We start from the raw sequence: 16,282 nt of genomic DNA, 5'->3' as shown, positions 1-16,282 counted from the left end.
CTTGCGAGGGGGCTGACCTCATTCTCAAGAACACGATTTGAGATTGAAATCAGTCATTCGAAATCTAGAATGCGGGTGACAGCTGATCTGCCGTACTCAGCGGGAACCCATCACCTTTTTTTACCGAGAGGATGTGGGATTCCCAGGCTGATCCGTACAGAGCACGTTCTGATAGGGGCAGTTTTCCCTGCGGAGTGAATTGTAGTTGCTCATCACCCATTTTTAGAGGGGAAAAAAAAGACCCGAGTTGGGTCAAACAGGACTTGCGGTAATTCTTTGTATCCAGTGGCGTTTCATGTCAAAGTCTGGGAAGGGGCCGACGGAAGTGTTGGTGGCAGCTTTGTTCCCGGCTTCTCCCTGTAGCAAGTGGCTCTCCCAGGCACGGAAGGCTGGGCAGCAGTTGGCGCTCCCAGGACTATTTACAATCGGCCGAGACTTTTTAAATACGTATTTTGCTAACCTTGTAAATTCCCTTCCCTGGATTTATATTCGAAAATGGAAACCTGTAGACAGTGTAGCAGGCAGCAATGCCCAAGTGGAAAACGGACCAAGAGAGCGTTCAGAGCAGCTGAGGGGAACCCTTCGCCGTGTCCCACGTGGGTTTTTACGTTGCTGCTCTGCTGGAAGGCAGAGCGTGCTGAACTAATTTAGAACTCGACAGCTCATAATGGTTTGCAAGCACATTAGAATTTACATACCATGTTTTGCTATTGCCTTGCGTTTGCATAACTTGCCTAAGTAAAAAATTGTTTCTAAGTAAATACTACTTTTAAAAGGTTTGCCTTTATTTTTCCATTAAAAATAAAAAGCCCCTGTAAATATAAATTATTCTAATGGATTTTTTTTGTATGTCTTAATTGGGTCTTGCAAAAGAAATGCACCTGAAAAGGAGACTGCTTTTAAAACAATCCTGGCAAGGCATAATTTAATTTTTAAGGGAAATGAGTCCGGGCTTTCTTGCAGGGTTTGGTTTGGTTTTTTCCTCCTCTTTCCTGTGTCACAGCCTCCTCTTTGTAGCCTCGCCCGTGCTGCCCAGCCGTGCTCTTACATGGCAGCGTGCTCTCCTGCCTGGCCGGCACAATGAAGCTCTGAGCTCAAACTCCGTATTTCTGCCTTGAAAGGATTTTTAGCAAGAGTGGTTCTTTTTAAGCGTTAACGGTGTCTGTCACCGTGTTTAAATTGGACCGCATTTGATTTGCGCTTGGTTCTGCACAGCCCTTGCGCAGCTCCCGGGCCCCTCGGTGCCGCTTTCGTTCCACTGCCAGCCCGCAGCCCCCGGGCGCCAGCTCCGCACCCGCTCTCACCCCGCGCTCCGTTGGCGTGATTTTGTTAAACCCTTCTAAACACTAAATCTGAATTTTTGGCTAAAGTACGAAGTTGTTCTCTTAGAAGTTTAGTACTTCTCTATTTGTACTGTCGTTTTTCATGTATTTAGGGCAAAATACTCCTCGCCCCTCGTTTTCACACAGGGGCTGGCATCTGCTGGACCAGCAGGTCTCTCTTCCTGGGCCAGGAACCTCCCGGCACGTGCCCGCCGCAGGAACAGCGATCCAGAACTCGGTCCCCTCGGCCTCTTGCTCGCCTGGCTGTGCCATAGCTGGGAGTAAACTGATGTTGCAAATTACCTGGAGAACGATTTCAGCGTCGCTAATCGCTGGCAGCAGAGGTCAGGCAGTGAACCTGCCGTGAAGGCGGCCTCGGCCCAGGGTGCGATCGCCGCAGGGGGGTGCGAAAGGGCCTGGGGGGTTCCCGTCCTTCCTTTCCCCAACAGCCCCAAAGGATCACGCTTCGGTCAAGAGAAGGGGGGGGGCAAAAAAAAAAAAGCCCCGGGGGCATTTACAGTCACTGAGTGACCTGAGGTACAAAAGCAAACAGTGAGTGGTTTTAGAAGAAAAAAAAAACCAACAACAAAAAGCCCCCAGACCAAAGGAGCAGCCAGGCTTTCTCTGCCCCCGCTGACGGCTCCAGGTGTGCACCTGCGAAATACCACATAAAAGTGACAAAAACGCCCCTATGGATTCCTGTGTAGTAGTGTAAATAGTTTATTTGATCTTATGCCAGGAACAGACCAGGAAAGTAACATGAACTGCTTTTATAAAACACTTCTAATATTGCTAAGAAGCAGGTCTATTACTAGAAAAATATTAAAGAGAACATGCCAGCATTATATTCTAGTTGTACGATAATTTTCGTCTTCAATTAAAAGAATACCTTTGAGCTTAAGAATGTGAGAGCTAGTGCTTTTAACCATTTGCCTAACGATTTATTAAATTAATTGTCCAATTTTCTTACGCAGATTAAAATACTCTTCTGTCACTTGTCAGTGAAGCAAGAGGCGATTTGGCATGTTCTCTTTAGCATGTCAAGTACACGTTGCTGTAAATGCAAGAAGGTGGCAGTTTTTAAAGTAAACTTCCTGTAAATAGGTAAGCAGAGGTCAATGTGGTAGCTTTGAGCCCCAAACTGTCCATTTAGTTAAATATAAAAACAAAAACTATAAGTTAAAATAACATTCAGATTGTATAGCACAGGCTGATGCATTTTTTTTTTTTTTAAACAATATTTACAATATTACCCAGAGGCTGAAGTGGGAATAAAAGAGAAGTGTAAAAACCATAAAAAACTGCACCAATTTTGTAGCAAAATATCTGTACATTTAAAAACAGATTATCATATAACTACACATTATCCAAGGAAAAAAAAAATGGGACCTTCACCAGTGGTTCACATAAGCACAACATAAAAGAAAAAGAAATTCAGTGGTTAAATACTATACAATAAATTTTACAATTAACATACTGATGCAGTGAGACCAGGAAAGGTAAGCTGTAAGCAAAACGTATCTTGGAAAGTACAAATTTCTCTTCAGTCCAGTTCTTCACTGCCGAGAAGATCGCGTACCCTGCCGGCACGAATTCGGCTTCGTCTTGCTGCTCCGGCATCCTGGTGCAAACTAGCAGCGGGGGGGTGTGTAACGTTGCTGAAGTGAGTCTCATGTCCCTTTTTAAGCTTTAAAAATGCGATGTATAACCTATAACCTACCGGGATTTTTAGGCTGGGCTTCCCTTCGCTGACCAAGTGATCCTTAGCAGGGAATTTGAACTGGATTGTCCAAGGAACGCGGAGTTGGAGCGGGGTATTAATCCTACAGAGCAGGGCACAGGATGGTTCTCTGCGCGAGTAACTGAACCGCAACCGTCCTCAGAATCCTAATACTGATTATTGAGATGTTAATACCTTAGTGCTAATTAATAAATACACTGTTATTCAAAAGCTGCCTTCTAGCTGAAGAACGCAGTACGTGCCTTAGCCACCCTCCTCGTTCCGTGCGTTCGCCACGCGTTTGCCCCCCCCCAGCACCCCCCGCGCCTCCGCCCTGCGTTGCACGCCGCAAACGTCGCAACCTCAAGGCGAAGACTTGTGTTCGTTTGCCGTGCATCTCGTCATCGCTGACGGACGTGGCACCACATCCTAGCTATGGCGGCGTGGAGTCTGTCTGCGTGGGGCGGGAAAAGGGACGGGTCTCTTCTTGGAATTCTTTCCGTATGCCATAGAGAAAGCCCTTAAATGTCTTCCTTTTTTTTTTTTTTTTTTTTTTTTTTTTTTTTTTAAAAAGAAAAAAAGGCCAGTAAGTGCAGCTGAAGCCAAGGTTAATCCCTCGGTGGACAGCACAGGAACGCGTTTAAAAGCAGAGCACGTCCAAGCATTACCTGTTCACAACCAGTCGGGACGCAGGTCAGGTCCACAGGAGACCAGTCGCTAAACTTTTATATAATCAAACCAAACTAAACACCCAAAAACAACACGTATTTTACATTTTGGTTAAAAATACTGAGTAATGTATTGGTGTAAAAAGATACCCAATCAAATCAAGTCCTATTGCTTTGATTAATTTGAGCAGGTACTTCAATTTTAGGCACTTGTTAGCTACGGTTGAGTGGAGAGCCCATCGCCGACGTTCCTATGCATTTTCTAGGTCTTTGAGCCCTTTAGAAGGTAAATTTGACTGTCCCCAAGGCTGTAAATGAGTGGCAGAACACAGAGTTCACACGGACAAGGTATCGTTCAAGCACCCCCTTTACTCGACACCCGCGGGCCTCCAGCTCACATGGTTATTTCAGCACCGTTTGCAGAGCGCAAGTTCTGATCATCAAAGCGCCGCCGGACGCTTCTCCTCACCGCGTCGGCCCGTCGGTACGGCTGGTTTCTAAGATCTGCGGAGAGGAAAGCGGCGTTCGTAAACACGCATGGCTCGCCCACGTGCACGCACACGCACGCACGCACGCGCACACACGCACACACGCAGTCTAGACAAGGAAAAGTCCTGCTGGAAGCCAATCAAAGCAGCTTGTGTAGGAACAGGAGAAGGGACTTCACCCCAACGAGAGCAGAAGTGAGCAAATACTGACGTGCCCTTTTACTACGCACCCAAGCAGCAGGTAATACTGGTGACATGCGCTGAAAACGCTGGTGAAACTAAATGGAGTGATGCCGTCAAGTTAGCGTGAACGTCTCCTCGCCCACGGGCCGCTAGTGTTCATTAACGTCGGTAAGGAAGGCAACATCAACTGCCATCAGTTTGCTTGACGTCTGCCTTGGTCCTTCACGCGGCCTTTCAAACACCAGCGTGAGCTGAAGGAGCTTTCTAAAGCGGGATGAAGCTCGCTGGAGATGTGTGACCCCGGCTACAATGGCGCAAGTGTTTAGCAACACCGGGATGGATCTATGCTCCCTGTACAGACCCACTGATCTAAAAGAGGGCGCCCTGAGAAAAAGCAGCTGGCGCGCTGCAACCGGCTTGCAAAGCTCCAGCTGCCGCCCTGCCCCACTGCCACCTTCTCGCCCGGCTGCAGAGATGCTCTGTTAGCCGAAGGCAGCGGAGCGGCCAGCCCCCTCCCTCCTCTTCCTCGCTGGCGGCAAAGCCCAGCCCAACCTGCCCTGCCGCTGCCGCTGGGGAGGTGAGAGCTCGGGAGGGAAGAGGAGGGAACACTGAGCATGCGATGGATCGAACAGTGGAGAAAGGTGGAGATGGACGTGTTGATGAAAGCCCGTTACATGTGCTGTTACATATGTGCGGCTATGATAGAACAAGCACACTTGGTACACCTGAAGGCTAATTCAAGTTAAAATATTTCTCTCCTGGAAAACAAATTTGCGTTGGACTGGGCCAGCCCTCCCTCACATTTCCTGGATGACTTACGTCTGGGTTTGAATACAACTCCCAAACTTCTCAGCTCCTGGCGTACCCCAGCAGCCGGTGCCTTTGTTCGAGGCTGCCCTCTCCCGTCTCCGCACCTCGAGCTGCTGGCTGTCCGCCTCTCGTGCCCCCCGTCGCAGGACCGAGACGGGGGCAGCTGACTGTCCAGGGAGCTACGGGGCTGAAACAACCCGGGGACAAGACTGCCTATCTCGGGCTAAACTTGGAAGAGAAAGGGCCAAAACGGAGAGAGTGTGAAGACGGTCACCAGCCAACGGCCTATGGATCTCCGGCACCACAGAGGGTGAAAATAAACACTCTCAGTCTCCACTGGCCTTTAGGCTCTCACCAGTATTACGCTTAGCCACATCTACCAACAGGCTGTCTGGCATACAGAGAGAGGAGGAAGCTAAGTAAAAAGTGATGCTTGCCAGCTCTGTGTATCCTCCACCACCGGTGTGCTAGAAGAAATCCTTACCCTCGAGTGAACATTTGGAAATTTAGTGATATTATTCTTCTTTAGGGCTAAACAGAAAAAAACAAAACAAAACAAAACACAAAATGATGGTTAAGTAAAAAATGGGATGGAAAATGAAGAGCAAGTCAACTCAGCGTTCAAAACTCCCAGGCACGTTAGCCAACAGAGCAAGAGGGGGTAAGGCCAAGGCTACGAGAGGAGGTTAGACACGGAGAGGAAAGGACAGGAGGGCCACCCTCGCCTCTCGCTAACCAAATTCCAAGCTGCTTTGAAGATTGGCTCCAGGAAGGTGATACAGCAATTAACTCGAAAGAGCAAATAACCGTTGAGCTGATCGTAGTTTGCAATTTTATTAGAAGCATTCATAAAAATACATATCGCAAAAGTGAAACACTGTTGTCTTCTTAAGCCGCTCAGTCCTTAATTCAAGACAACAGTGTTAACAGACATGCTGGGTTAAACACACCCTTCTTACACTTTACACCACACGATGTAAATTGCTCAGTTCCATGTCAAGCTTTTCATCGCCACGATTTCTGCGGTTCTGGCACGTAGCTAAGTGTTTCCCCAGCTCCGCTCCTTCCCTCTCCCCCCTGCCTCCCGCACCGCTGCCGCTACCGAGCCCAACCCCAGCACTGCACAAAGTCCAAGTGAATTGGAACTGGTTAGTGCTCAGTGAACATCTCTGATTTCACTTAGATAAAGTTGGCATGGAACTGAAAAATGTTAAAGATGGATGTGACCGAATGAGAAAAGATCTTACGCTGTTCATTTTATCCCGTATCTCACATGCAGACAAACATGCAGGTGCTGGTTAAAAAGTCTAAAACAAAACACTCCTCGCAGAGGACGTACGTTATTACAGACGACCCTTCCAAGCCAGAAAGCAAACCCCAAGGAAGTCCCACTTAGTTCATGCAGCCCGTAATTTTGCTTTGGCATACAGCTGATGTATTACATGCATTTTACATAGGCAGATCGGCATACAGAGAAACGATCTGCAGGCCGGAAGAGATGACATAGAAAAGGCAAGTGAACTGTCACTTTATGACTGCATTTGGTCTCCCAAGTCTTGTGAACTGTATGAAACCTGCACCAAATCTGCCGTGACTTCCACCACTTGCTGTTCTATGCCATTTGTCAGGAGGGCGAGAGATGCCTTTGAAACGCAAAGATGGCCAAAAGCATCAAGCGCAAAGTCGATGGGATGGAATAAAAAGTTACTGAACCACGAGAACATGCAACAGAGATGACATAAATACAACTTTCAGGTGGACGCTGGACATTACTATACACTCAACATTCACATGATCCTGGCTGAGATCCGTACAAATGGAGAAGTGTCAAAAATCTACAGCAACCTTTCTTTTTTCTAAGAGCATCAGATGTGAAAGAGGAATAGTTTAGTAATGGAATTCCTCAGTGAGAACAGGTTCGCAGAAAAACCGAGAGCCCCGCTTGGCGGTTCGAGCGGTAAAGGGCACAGTCTTCAGCACTGCATGGGAATAACAGCCAAACAGACAAACAGAGCCGTGAGAAGCGGATCTATCGCATTAGTACAGTGTTAGTGCTCGGTTACGGACGCCCAGGGATGGCTTTACATGTTCCAACCAGCTGTCTAATAGCACTGCACTTCAACAGGCTTTGGCAACAAGGCAGTTGTCAGTCTTTGGACAGGTATTTCTTCTCTTACATCCTTGTCAATGGGTCTGAGAGCCTATTGCTAAACGTGCTCCAGAAAAGCGTGTGGTGTTAGACAGTGCTCTGCTCCGGATCAGCGGAGCTTTCCTGTGCATCTGAGGAGGTACTATCCAATTTAAAATGACACTCTCGACCATTTCCATACCATTGACAGAGATCTCACGGGCCGTATTCAAGTGACCTCGGTCCTACCTGACTTTCTGTGCCTAACCTTTATTATTACACGGCTTGAGGCCCTCAGAGACACCCCCATAATGGGAAATACTAGGCACGAGACCATAGGAAATGTTTAATTTGAGTCTGGCACTCCCTCCACTGGACTGCCTTTTGCATGTGGATGGTCTTCTGCCACACAATCTGTTTCTCCCACAGAGCAGGAGAACCACTTTACCAATTAAACAAGCTTCCAGGAGTCTGAAGGAGTTGTAGAAGCAGTAACAGATTAGATATTATAGCAACTCTGTCCTTTAAATAAAGAATATTATCTTAGGAAGCTATTAATCAAGCTTAAAAAAAGTTGTGAAAGCTTCAAGCATTTCAGCATTGGGCAAAAATTCCCTGGCTTTCCTTAGCGAGTGGTAAAACAGCTCTCCTGCCCTCCTGCAGGAAAAACTCATGTGAAAAACATTCAGGAGCAGTAGCCAAGGAAATCCTGCCCAAAGACCTTTTTTTGAGCTTCTGTGCAATGGAAACAAATTACTGTAAAGCTATCGAAGTCTTAAAATCGTGTTGCTTCCACACCACAGGTGAAGAACATGCAGTAAAATCAAAGTGCTGCAGTCGGAGCAGCTGTATAGATTAACAATGATTTGACTCCTGAGCAAGATGCCGTTTAGAAGGCGGCTCTTTTTATGAGCAAATATTTGCACCAAAGTCCTGACTGTGTTTGGCTACGACAGCGGGTTCTGTGCCTCTCCCTCCAGCCCTAGGTTGGGATCAGCGCAGACTTTGCCTACCAATCTGAGAAGCAGTAAAACCAGAAGCAGTTTAGGGTCATAAATCATTCAGGTTGGACTAAATGATTTGTTGTAACTGTGCAATAATGTGGTGCAATTACTGTTAGTACATTTTAATGAAAAAGTAGGCTCTTAATAATGTTAAACATCCGTCATTCATTCCATTTATGGGGAAAAAAAGGTTTCTGGGAAAGATCTGCACGGCATGCATATCCCCACCGGAGCATCTGCTGAGATCAGGCACTGAACTGGCTACTCTAAAGATCAAAGAACGAGTACATCCCCACATGCTGAAAAAGAAGAACTAAGAAACCGAGCATGTGTCCGAGGTCTGCGCACGCAGCATTGGCCGTGGACACGTAAAGGCAGGTTACTGGGTTTGTTTGTTATCTACCATTAGCAAAAGTTTCTATACTTGGTTCACATCATATAAACAATGTCCTAAGCTGTGCTCGAGTAACACTTTTTTAAGAAGTACACGAAGCATTTACAATAGCTACTAGGCAGATAAACATTGTTATCCTTCATGAAAGGGCCTCTGAGATTACAGAACAAAAGGTGTTTACCTGTTATAATATCTTCAATAGCACCATCCTTCCCTTCGTACACATGCCTGTTATCCTTGACTTGCCGCCGTCTGAGCTCTGCAATCAGCTCTTGCTGCTGTCTCTTTGTTTTATGTGAAGGAGACTGAAAGCAAAGAAGAGAGGATTTGTAAGGACTGACCTCCAGCTATCCCGTTTCTCTCTTCCCGAACGTGAAACACCAAGTGATCCCACTGGTAGCCACCAGCAAACAGTAACGGCCAGTTTGCTGCCCAATAAAACACACGTGTGCGGTTAGCTCACATCCAGTGGAGAGGACGGGCAGAGTCACAAGTTAACCTGGCTGCCAAGCTGCTTTTCTTTCTTACGTTCGTAATCTATTTCCAAGCCTTCTCATCACTTGGAGCTGGAGCTCCAAGCTCTTACCTCTGAAAAGCATTAGGGGAACAAGGAGAACAGGCTTTCCTTCCAAGGGAAAAAGCTTGGCTGGGATTAAAGATCCCAACAACAGCCACGGGAAGCAGCACCAGCCGAGAAAGTGGCTGTTCTAGAGCCATGGGAAACTTCCTCCAGCAAATCTAAAGTGTTACCTCCGAAAAAAAAACCACGTCAGGAAACTACCTATAAAACAGTAACGTGGGGCTCAGTCCTGCTGCCACGCTCTGACAGGGAAGGGTCTGGGGAGGATCGTTCCTTGTCCCTGTAAGCGATGGGAAGCTCTGCACACTGAACACCGGCAGGGTTTTAACAGAGACAAGGCCAGAGAAGAACAAAGTTTAGCTAATGGCAATGTGGACGAGATGACCTCCTGTCTGTTCAGTTTTTCTTAGTTTTGCAGACTTCAAAAGTAGCAGAACCATACACCATAACTCTTCCAGCTTATTTCAGTTCTCTCCTGAGAACTGATAAGGAGAAAACTTCCAGAGACTCTGTTTCTAGGCAACTATAAGTTGGGCAACTAAAGTTCTTACACAGAGCTGAGGTTTCTGAGCTATCAGGAAAAACGCATGAACATGATGGCTCCTGCCTGTAAGACATATCTGTTCCATACCTTTTGGTCCTGCTGCTCCATCAATGCTTCTTGCTCCATAAGTTTTTCCATTAAGGCCTGTTCCTGCTTTTTTCTCAACTCATTCTCTTCTTCTGCTTGCTATTTATCACAAAAAACACAGGTTATAGCTTCCAGTTGCTATGGGGAACCTAAATATTACAAATGAGTAACACTATCACTTGCTACCACGGGGCTTTCCAAGGAAGCAAGACTAGGTGTAGCAATTTAGCTGCCTCTGAACACAGTCTGAAAAAACTGGGCTGGCAGAGACAGTTTGTAGTCACACAAACCATCCTCTCCCAGTCCCAAAAGACATGTATTCAGGGTTAAAGGTGTAAGCTGCAGCTGCCCAAACATTCAGTTTCTGAGGAATCCTCCAGCGTCTCAGACAGCCGTGTTGTCTTTCAGCCCTGAAAATAATCCCAAAACAACTATGTGTGCTGCCCCGGGCTGCTGTTGCCGTGCTGTCGGGGATGGCTCACATTGTGACAAAGCTAGAGGGAGCCACAAGCTGTTTTGCTGGGAGCCCCGAGCCATGCAGGTACCAAATCGGGTTCAGAAGGACAGAAGAGAAGAGGAGGATGCTCCTGTTTACCTTGTAGGCCTTCACAAACCGGACAAACACTGGGAAAAAGACCGAGGGGGGTGTCGTCTTGGGATTCTCCCCAAAGTACTTCACAGCATCATCAAAGGCATCCTACAAAACGCAGAGATTTTCTGTGTTCCACATATCTGAAGATAAACTCACCATCCATTACCGCAGTATTCAGTGTAAAGGGTCTAGATTTCCTCCGTGCGTGAAACCCTTGGCTGAGACCGGCATGCCTACGCCTAGCACTTGAACTCAGGAACAAATACACAACATTGCTGCCTCTTCTCCTCCCTGCTGTGTATATAAAGCACGTCCTTTGCAGTGACATGCTACTGTTCGCTGTGTCACTCACACCCTCTCGCCAAACCACGCGAATAAAGAAATACCTGGGCTATTTTGGCATCGTCCTGCAGTTTCTTTAGCTTCCCTTCGTTGTTCTGAATGAACTCCTTCAGCATCGTGTTGTGGTCATGCATGGTGTACTCGCGCTTCGTCAGATCCAGGCCCCTCTGCAGCTCCTTCACGTCCAAGAGGACGTTTTCAAGAGACACTAGGAAATAAAACAAAAATGCTGCATCGCTCCTGCTGCGCAAGTGCCTGAACCCACAGCTTGAACAATTCCCCACCGAGAAGAGCCCCCCCAGCCCATGCGTGGTGTGCCGTGAAGTCCCTCGCATGCCATGCATGCCACCACCGCTCACCAGACACAGGAGGGTCACGGTACCTGCGGCAGCCTTCTCCACGTAATGAAGTTCGTTGTAGAAGAGGGATACGTGCTGGTACTTCTCCTTGACCACATTAGAAATATAGTGCAGCAGGGTCTGCTTTCGGTCTGTTGACTTGGTTTCTAGGAGCTGGGGAGAAAAGGCAAAGAGATTGCTGGGTGGAGGTTGCAGCAGGCTCCAAGCAAAGCGACTCAGCCAGTGCTTCTCCATCTGATAGGGATGGCTGTAAAAGCTCTTTTAATTCTTCAGCAGGTGGTTTTCAAGCTGTGGTCTGCAGAGCCTCTGAAGACACGTGCCTTCTCCTAACCAGCCCCCCAAAACAACGATAAGCAAAGCAAACTCACACCGCCCGGCAGGGATCACCTTCCCTGCTGCCGCTCTCTGCCTTCACCGGCTGGAAGGCACCGACCGAGTTCCCCAGCAGGCACTCGCCATGTACATGAAATGCATTCCCACCTGGTCCCCACAAGGCACCTCTGGTTTACTTACCAGGTCTAAACTCTGTAGCTTAAATCCATACACAGCTCCTCGTTTACTGCTGTTCATGTAGTTTCCAAGAGCCAAGATTATCTGCCAGGATGAAACAGAGCAGAGCATGAATTTTCAGGACAAATGCACGATGCTTTAGAAACCTCTGGAAGGAGAGCTGGTACGTCAGCATCCAGGTATGCTTTCAGTGTACGTAAGGGGATGCACCAGTGAGTGACGGAGCTATTGAATATATCTAAAATCAGACCTACCTCCAGTATTTTCTTAAGCTTTTGGGATGACTTTATTGAGACAGATGCAGCTATTATTGCGTGAAGTTGCTGCAGGTAAACACAGGAAGAGCTTTGGTTAATGCATGTCCAACCCAAGAGTAAAATTAAAATCTGAACACTCTCATTCTGAAAAAAAACTCTTGTTTTTCATCCATACCGTGGACACTAGCATGAATGTTATCCTGCCCTGACACATGAGGATTTCAAACAATTCATTTGCACCACAGATTTGCCACACTCAGATGTGGTTGGGTAAAAGTGTATTTACATTTCAATCCTTATGACTGTGAAAGACGCATCAGGCTGAATGGGACACACTTCAAAGAGCCCACGGACCAGCACTGATAATAACTTTCCCTAACAGTCCAGGCTACAAGCTGCCATACAAACAGCACCAGGGATATCGGACTCACTGATATATGAAAATATAGCTAGAAAACTACATTTTCATTTGTGTAAGTGCTTCTTGTTCTGTCCCCATGAGAACTCACAATCACCCGACGACACTCAAACGATCCCTCTTGTCTTAGAAAAATTAAAATCTCTATAACCTTCACCAACTGCCCCACACCAGCGCGTGGCTGCAATGCTCCCCCCAAGCTGACCCGTGCTGCAGAGCGCAGCTTTTAGGCAGAGGCTGAACCCCCGGGAAGCCCTGATCCCCGCACAGCCAATGCATCGCCCCGGTGTCCCCAGAGCTTGCCCCTCACTCACCGGGGTCAGCATCTGGATGCTTTCTGCAAAGTTGCCTATAAATGCCATGATGGTCATCTTCTGCATCAGCCTCTCAATCTTGCTGAACTGCATCATGAACCGGTCTTCGTCGGACAGGTTCTCGATGGGTTTCCTTTCCCGCTCGTAGAGCCGCAGCACTTTCACTTCATTCTCGGTGGGCAGGAACCGCATGAGGCATTCAACAAAATCCACAGGCAACGTTTTTAGGTCAAACCTGCGTGATAACAAACCAGAAGAAGTGGTGTTACGACAAGGCTCTACACAAAATGATGGAAAAGTAAAAGAAGTGAGAAAGCTGCCAAAGGCAGCTCTGCCTCCTACGCTGCTCAGCTACACGTGAGCCTGGGTCAGTAAAGCAATGAGAAACTCTGAAGAAGCTGTGAAGTTACTCCTGCTCTTGTTGCCCTGGGGTGGGGGGCACGGTCCTGCACGTGAAGCTCTGTGCACATGAAGATGTGAACAAGGTACTGTGCTGATGTGAATGGTGCTGCTGGGCACCCTGTTTCTGTTTCCAAAGACGTGGTCATTCCCCCCACCCTTCCATGGCCACATCTCATTTTCATCAGAGAAGATAGGTGGGGAGGAGCAAATAGCAGTTTTATTTAATTGGGCCAGAGCCCCAACTGCTGAACCTGCCTCCATCTGCAGCAGGTTTGGGTCACCCTCCTCACCAGCCCAAAGGTAACGCTCGTGCATCCAAAATTTTGCAGATATTCCTTAACGGAGAAATGGCAGATGTTTGTCATGGCCACAAGTATTAAGTGCTTCTGGATGGATTCAGGATCGGCCCTGAGGAGCAGGTACACCTGCGCTCCGTCCCCGGGAGCTGCTGGAGTCGGCAGTCCGTATCAGCGCGGGATGGGGCGCAGCCGAGCCCCTTGCTGAGCTCCTGCGGCAGGGGTCTGCCGCGTACCTCGGGTCCACCTGCATCACATCGAGGTTTGGCACTGCCTGGGGCCATTACATAAACCTAATTCTATGCAAAACCCTTCCAGTGCACTTGGACTAAACTCGTGCTTCACGGAGCAAACTAAAATAGTTGCCTCTTCCCGATACTCTGGCTCTTGAGTGTTCATTATAACAAAAAGTACTGTGCAAACAGAGTGAGAGATGCAGTATGCAATGGCGTACTGTGGCTATACATGAATTAGCTTCTTTAATAAAAGAAGTGTTAATTTGTTAAGCCTAAATAGTGATACAAGTTTTTTATTTTAGTTCAAGGGAATCTGATTTCTGGGAATTCAGAATGATTCCCTCCTTACTCCTGGATTTTTTCCAGATGCAAAAACATTTACATCAACTGCCAATTCCAAACCTTTCCACATACCAAAAATCACAGTAAATCTTAAACATGATTTCTTTGCTGACAAGTGTTTTACTTACACGTGAATAGCTTTGCATATTTCATCTGCTGTCTTTCCAGCTTTTCTTAAAGTAATGGCAAGATTTTTGGCCCTGTTGGCATCCAGTAACGTGACTTTGTTTGACCCTTTCTGAGTTATCTTTTGCTTGCTTGAAGTAAGATCAATGGCTGGACCTTGGGCTTTTGTTTTGAATATTTCTTCAAATTCATCCACATTTAAATCCTAAAAAGGAAAGAAAATGATTTATCCCTCCCGCAGCGAACACTAAAACCCGTGCTGCCTAATATCGTGCCAGAACTGCAGTAAAAACCTTGCGGCGGCTGAGGCTATAGCAGAGTACTTCGAGCAGGGGTTGCAGGACGTAACAAACAGGCACTCCTGAGTTAGTGAGCAGGAAATCTGGCCTCCACCCCTAATAGCCCCAGACACATTCAAAAGTTCAGGAAAATATTCACGTTCGCACTCAGGCTTTGTCCAGCCATGTGCACCTTCAGGGCACGGGGAGCATGCGAGACCTGCCTACTCAGCTCTGCTCTGTGCTGCTTCAGGCTTCCTTCCCTGGCGCGCAGCCACCCACCCAAGCCTAACTCCTACGGACCGGACCAGCGATTTTAGGCTGGGAAAAATGCATCTCCCTCACCTTGGTTGATCTGTTTTAAACAAATGCACACAACAGCTATGCACCCTTTATACTTGATACTACCAACTACCATCCCTAATTCTCAACCAAGCCGCTCACGCTGACCTACTGGGTACCAGGGGCCACTGGATGAGCTGTTTGCCAAAATAATTGCGGCAATCTATCCCTGCCAAGACCGATATCCACTTGTGTTACGGACAGAGGTGGGAGGCAGAAGGCAGCAAGCAGCACTCATACCTCCAGGATCCTTTCGTCATCTATTTCGTTGAAGACCGTCCCATTGATCTGGTTGGGTTTGAGAGCGACCCAGTTGAACACCGGCATGCGGAACTTGGTCTTGATCGGCTTCTTGATTTTCACAGCTAAAGACAGCAGAGGAGAAGAAATGACAAATTCCCCAACCGCTGAAAAACACCCCGCGTGCCCAGACTGCAGCTTTCGAGTCGGCATTTCAGCACTGGAGGAAGAATTGGCCAGAGCTAAATTATCACACTGGAAAGATCTTGCTGCCTCGACAGGCAAACAGCACCGAGAGGCTTTCATCCAGTCCCTCAGCTGTTTCAGGCCCGGCCTCTGCAGAACTGGACTAAACGCCAGAGGCTGTGAAAACTTCACTAAAGGAAATGTGTTATTACTTTATTACTGCACGTTGTCTGGATTGATTTAAAAGCCCAGGCTATTTTTAAACGCTACAGAAAATGGAAAGTGGTCGAATTTAACCCTGTCCTGCTGGTTGCAGACCCCACCCCTGCGTGAGCTGATGCACAGCCACGCACAACCGATCTGTGATCTGTGTCACAAAACTCAATGCAGAACAGGTGACAAGAAGAAAAAAAGCCTCTTTCCCAAGGTTTTGGTAATAGGGAGTGGCCCCCCGCCACTGCCTGCTGCAATGGGGCAGAGCTGCTTCTCACCAGGTTTGTCTTTTAAAGCAAAAGGGGGTGGGCTGCAGCACACGTGAGCTTTAACACGGTTGAAATAACAGGTTTAATCTTCCTGCGCTGTGCAGAACCAGTAAACGATTTAGTAACTCACACAGAGAAGCTATGAAAATGAAGACTGACTACTCTCATTAATCTGTGAACAGAGTAGAAGAAAGCAATGTTGGAGCAAGGAAAACAACACTTTTCTATTCCTATTAACAGGTCTGGAAGGTACATGAATAATGTCTGTAATTCAGTTCTCATTTCTTTGTATCTTGATGTAAACATGAAGTTGTTAGTTGCTACAAAATCAGGATGTTCATTAAAGTGATCAATCAACATTTTGCTCCTGAATTACTTAGAAAATAAACTGTTTCTTTCCAAGCTGCAAACATGAAACAGAAACCCTGGTCCTTCCTCTCCAGTGCTGGGAAAAAAGAGCCATGCAGCCCGCAGCGGCGGTCAGCGGCAGGGAGGCATGCAGGGGACAGTCCCCGCTGGGGACGCTCAGCCCCGCAGCATGCCCGTGCAGGCTCACCGCTCCCCCCCGCCGAGGACGGATCACGTCTGGTTCAGTTCAGTCCAGTGTTTGCTCCTGACTCCTGCCTACCCTG

The 16,282-nt window shown here is 47.5% G+C and overlaps 1 protein-coding gene across 5 annotated transcripts in view; it reads right to left on the bottom strand.

Annotated features, from left to right (window-relative positions):
• Positions 1–3,629: 3,629 nt before the first annotated feature.
• The window catches only part of FMNL2 (formin like 2), a 152,213-nt gene continuing 139,560 nt past the window's right edge, over positions 3,630–16,282 (bottom strand). The window contains exons 16-27 of one of the 5 annotated variants that reach the window (XM_050900226.1): positions 14,983–15,107; positions 14,125–14,327; positions 12,721–12,955; positions 11,986–12,054; positions 11,735–11,815; positions 11,245–11,374; positions 10,907–11,070; positions 10,524–10,625; positions 9,929–10,027; positions 8,899–9,022; positions 5,676–5,722; positions 4,103–4,214 (exon numbers count right to left, since the gene is read on the bottom strand). In XM_050900226.1, coding sequence (XP_050756183.1) covers positions 4,176–4,214; positions 5,676–5,722; positions 8,899–9,022; positions 9,929–10,027; positions 10,524–10,625; positions 10,907–11,070; positions 11,245–11,374; positions 11,735–11,815; positions 11,986–12,054; positions 12,721–12,955; positions 14,125–14,327; positions 14,983–15,107 — 1,418 coding nt within the window. In that variant the 3' untranslated portion in view covers positions 4,103–4,175. Of the gene's footprint in view, positions 4,215–5,628; positions 5,723–6,278; positions 7,171–8,898; positions 9,023–9,928; positions 10,028–10,523; positions 10,626–10,906; positions 11,071–11,244; positions 11,375–11,734; positions 11,816–11,985; positions 12,055–12,720; positions 12,956–14,124; positions 14,328–14,982; positions 15,108–16,282 lie in introns of those variants that run through there. The other 4 variants (XM_050900223.1, XM_050900225.1, XM_050900222.1 and 1 more) reach the window with 4 other exon arrangements.

This window comes from Gymnogyps californianus, chromosome 7 (genome assembly GCF_018139145.2).
Source record: "Gymnogyps californianus isolate 813 chromosome 7, ASM1813914v2, whole genome shotgun sequence".
In the NCBI taxonomy this organism is placed as follows: Eukaryota; Metazoa; Chordata; class Aves; order Accipitriformes; family Cathartidae; genus Gymnogyps; species Gymnogyps californianus.
Note: the sequence above shows the minus strand (reverse complement) of the source record. Positions and strands in the feature narration are given on the sequence as shown.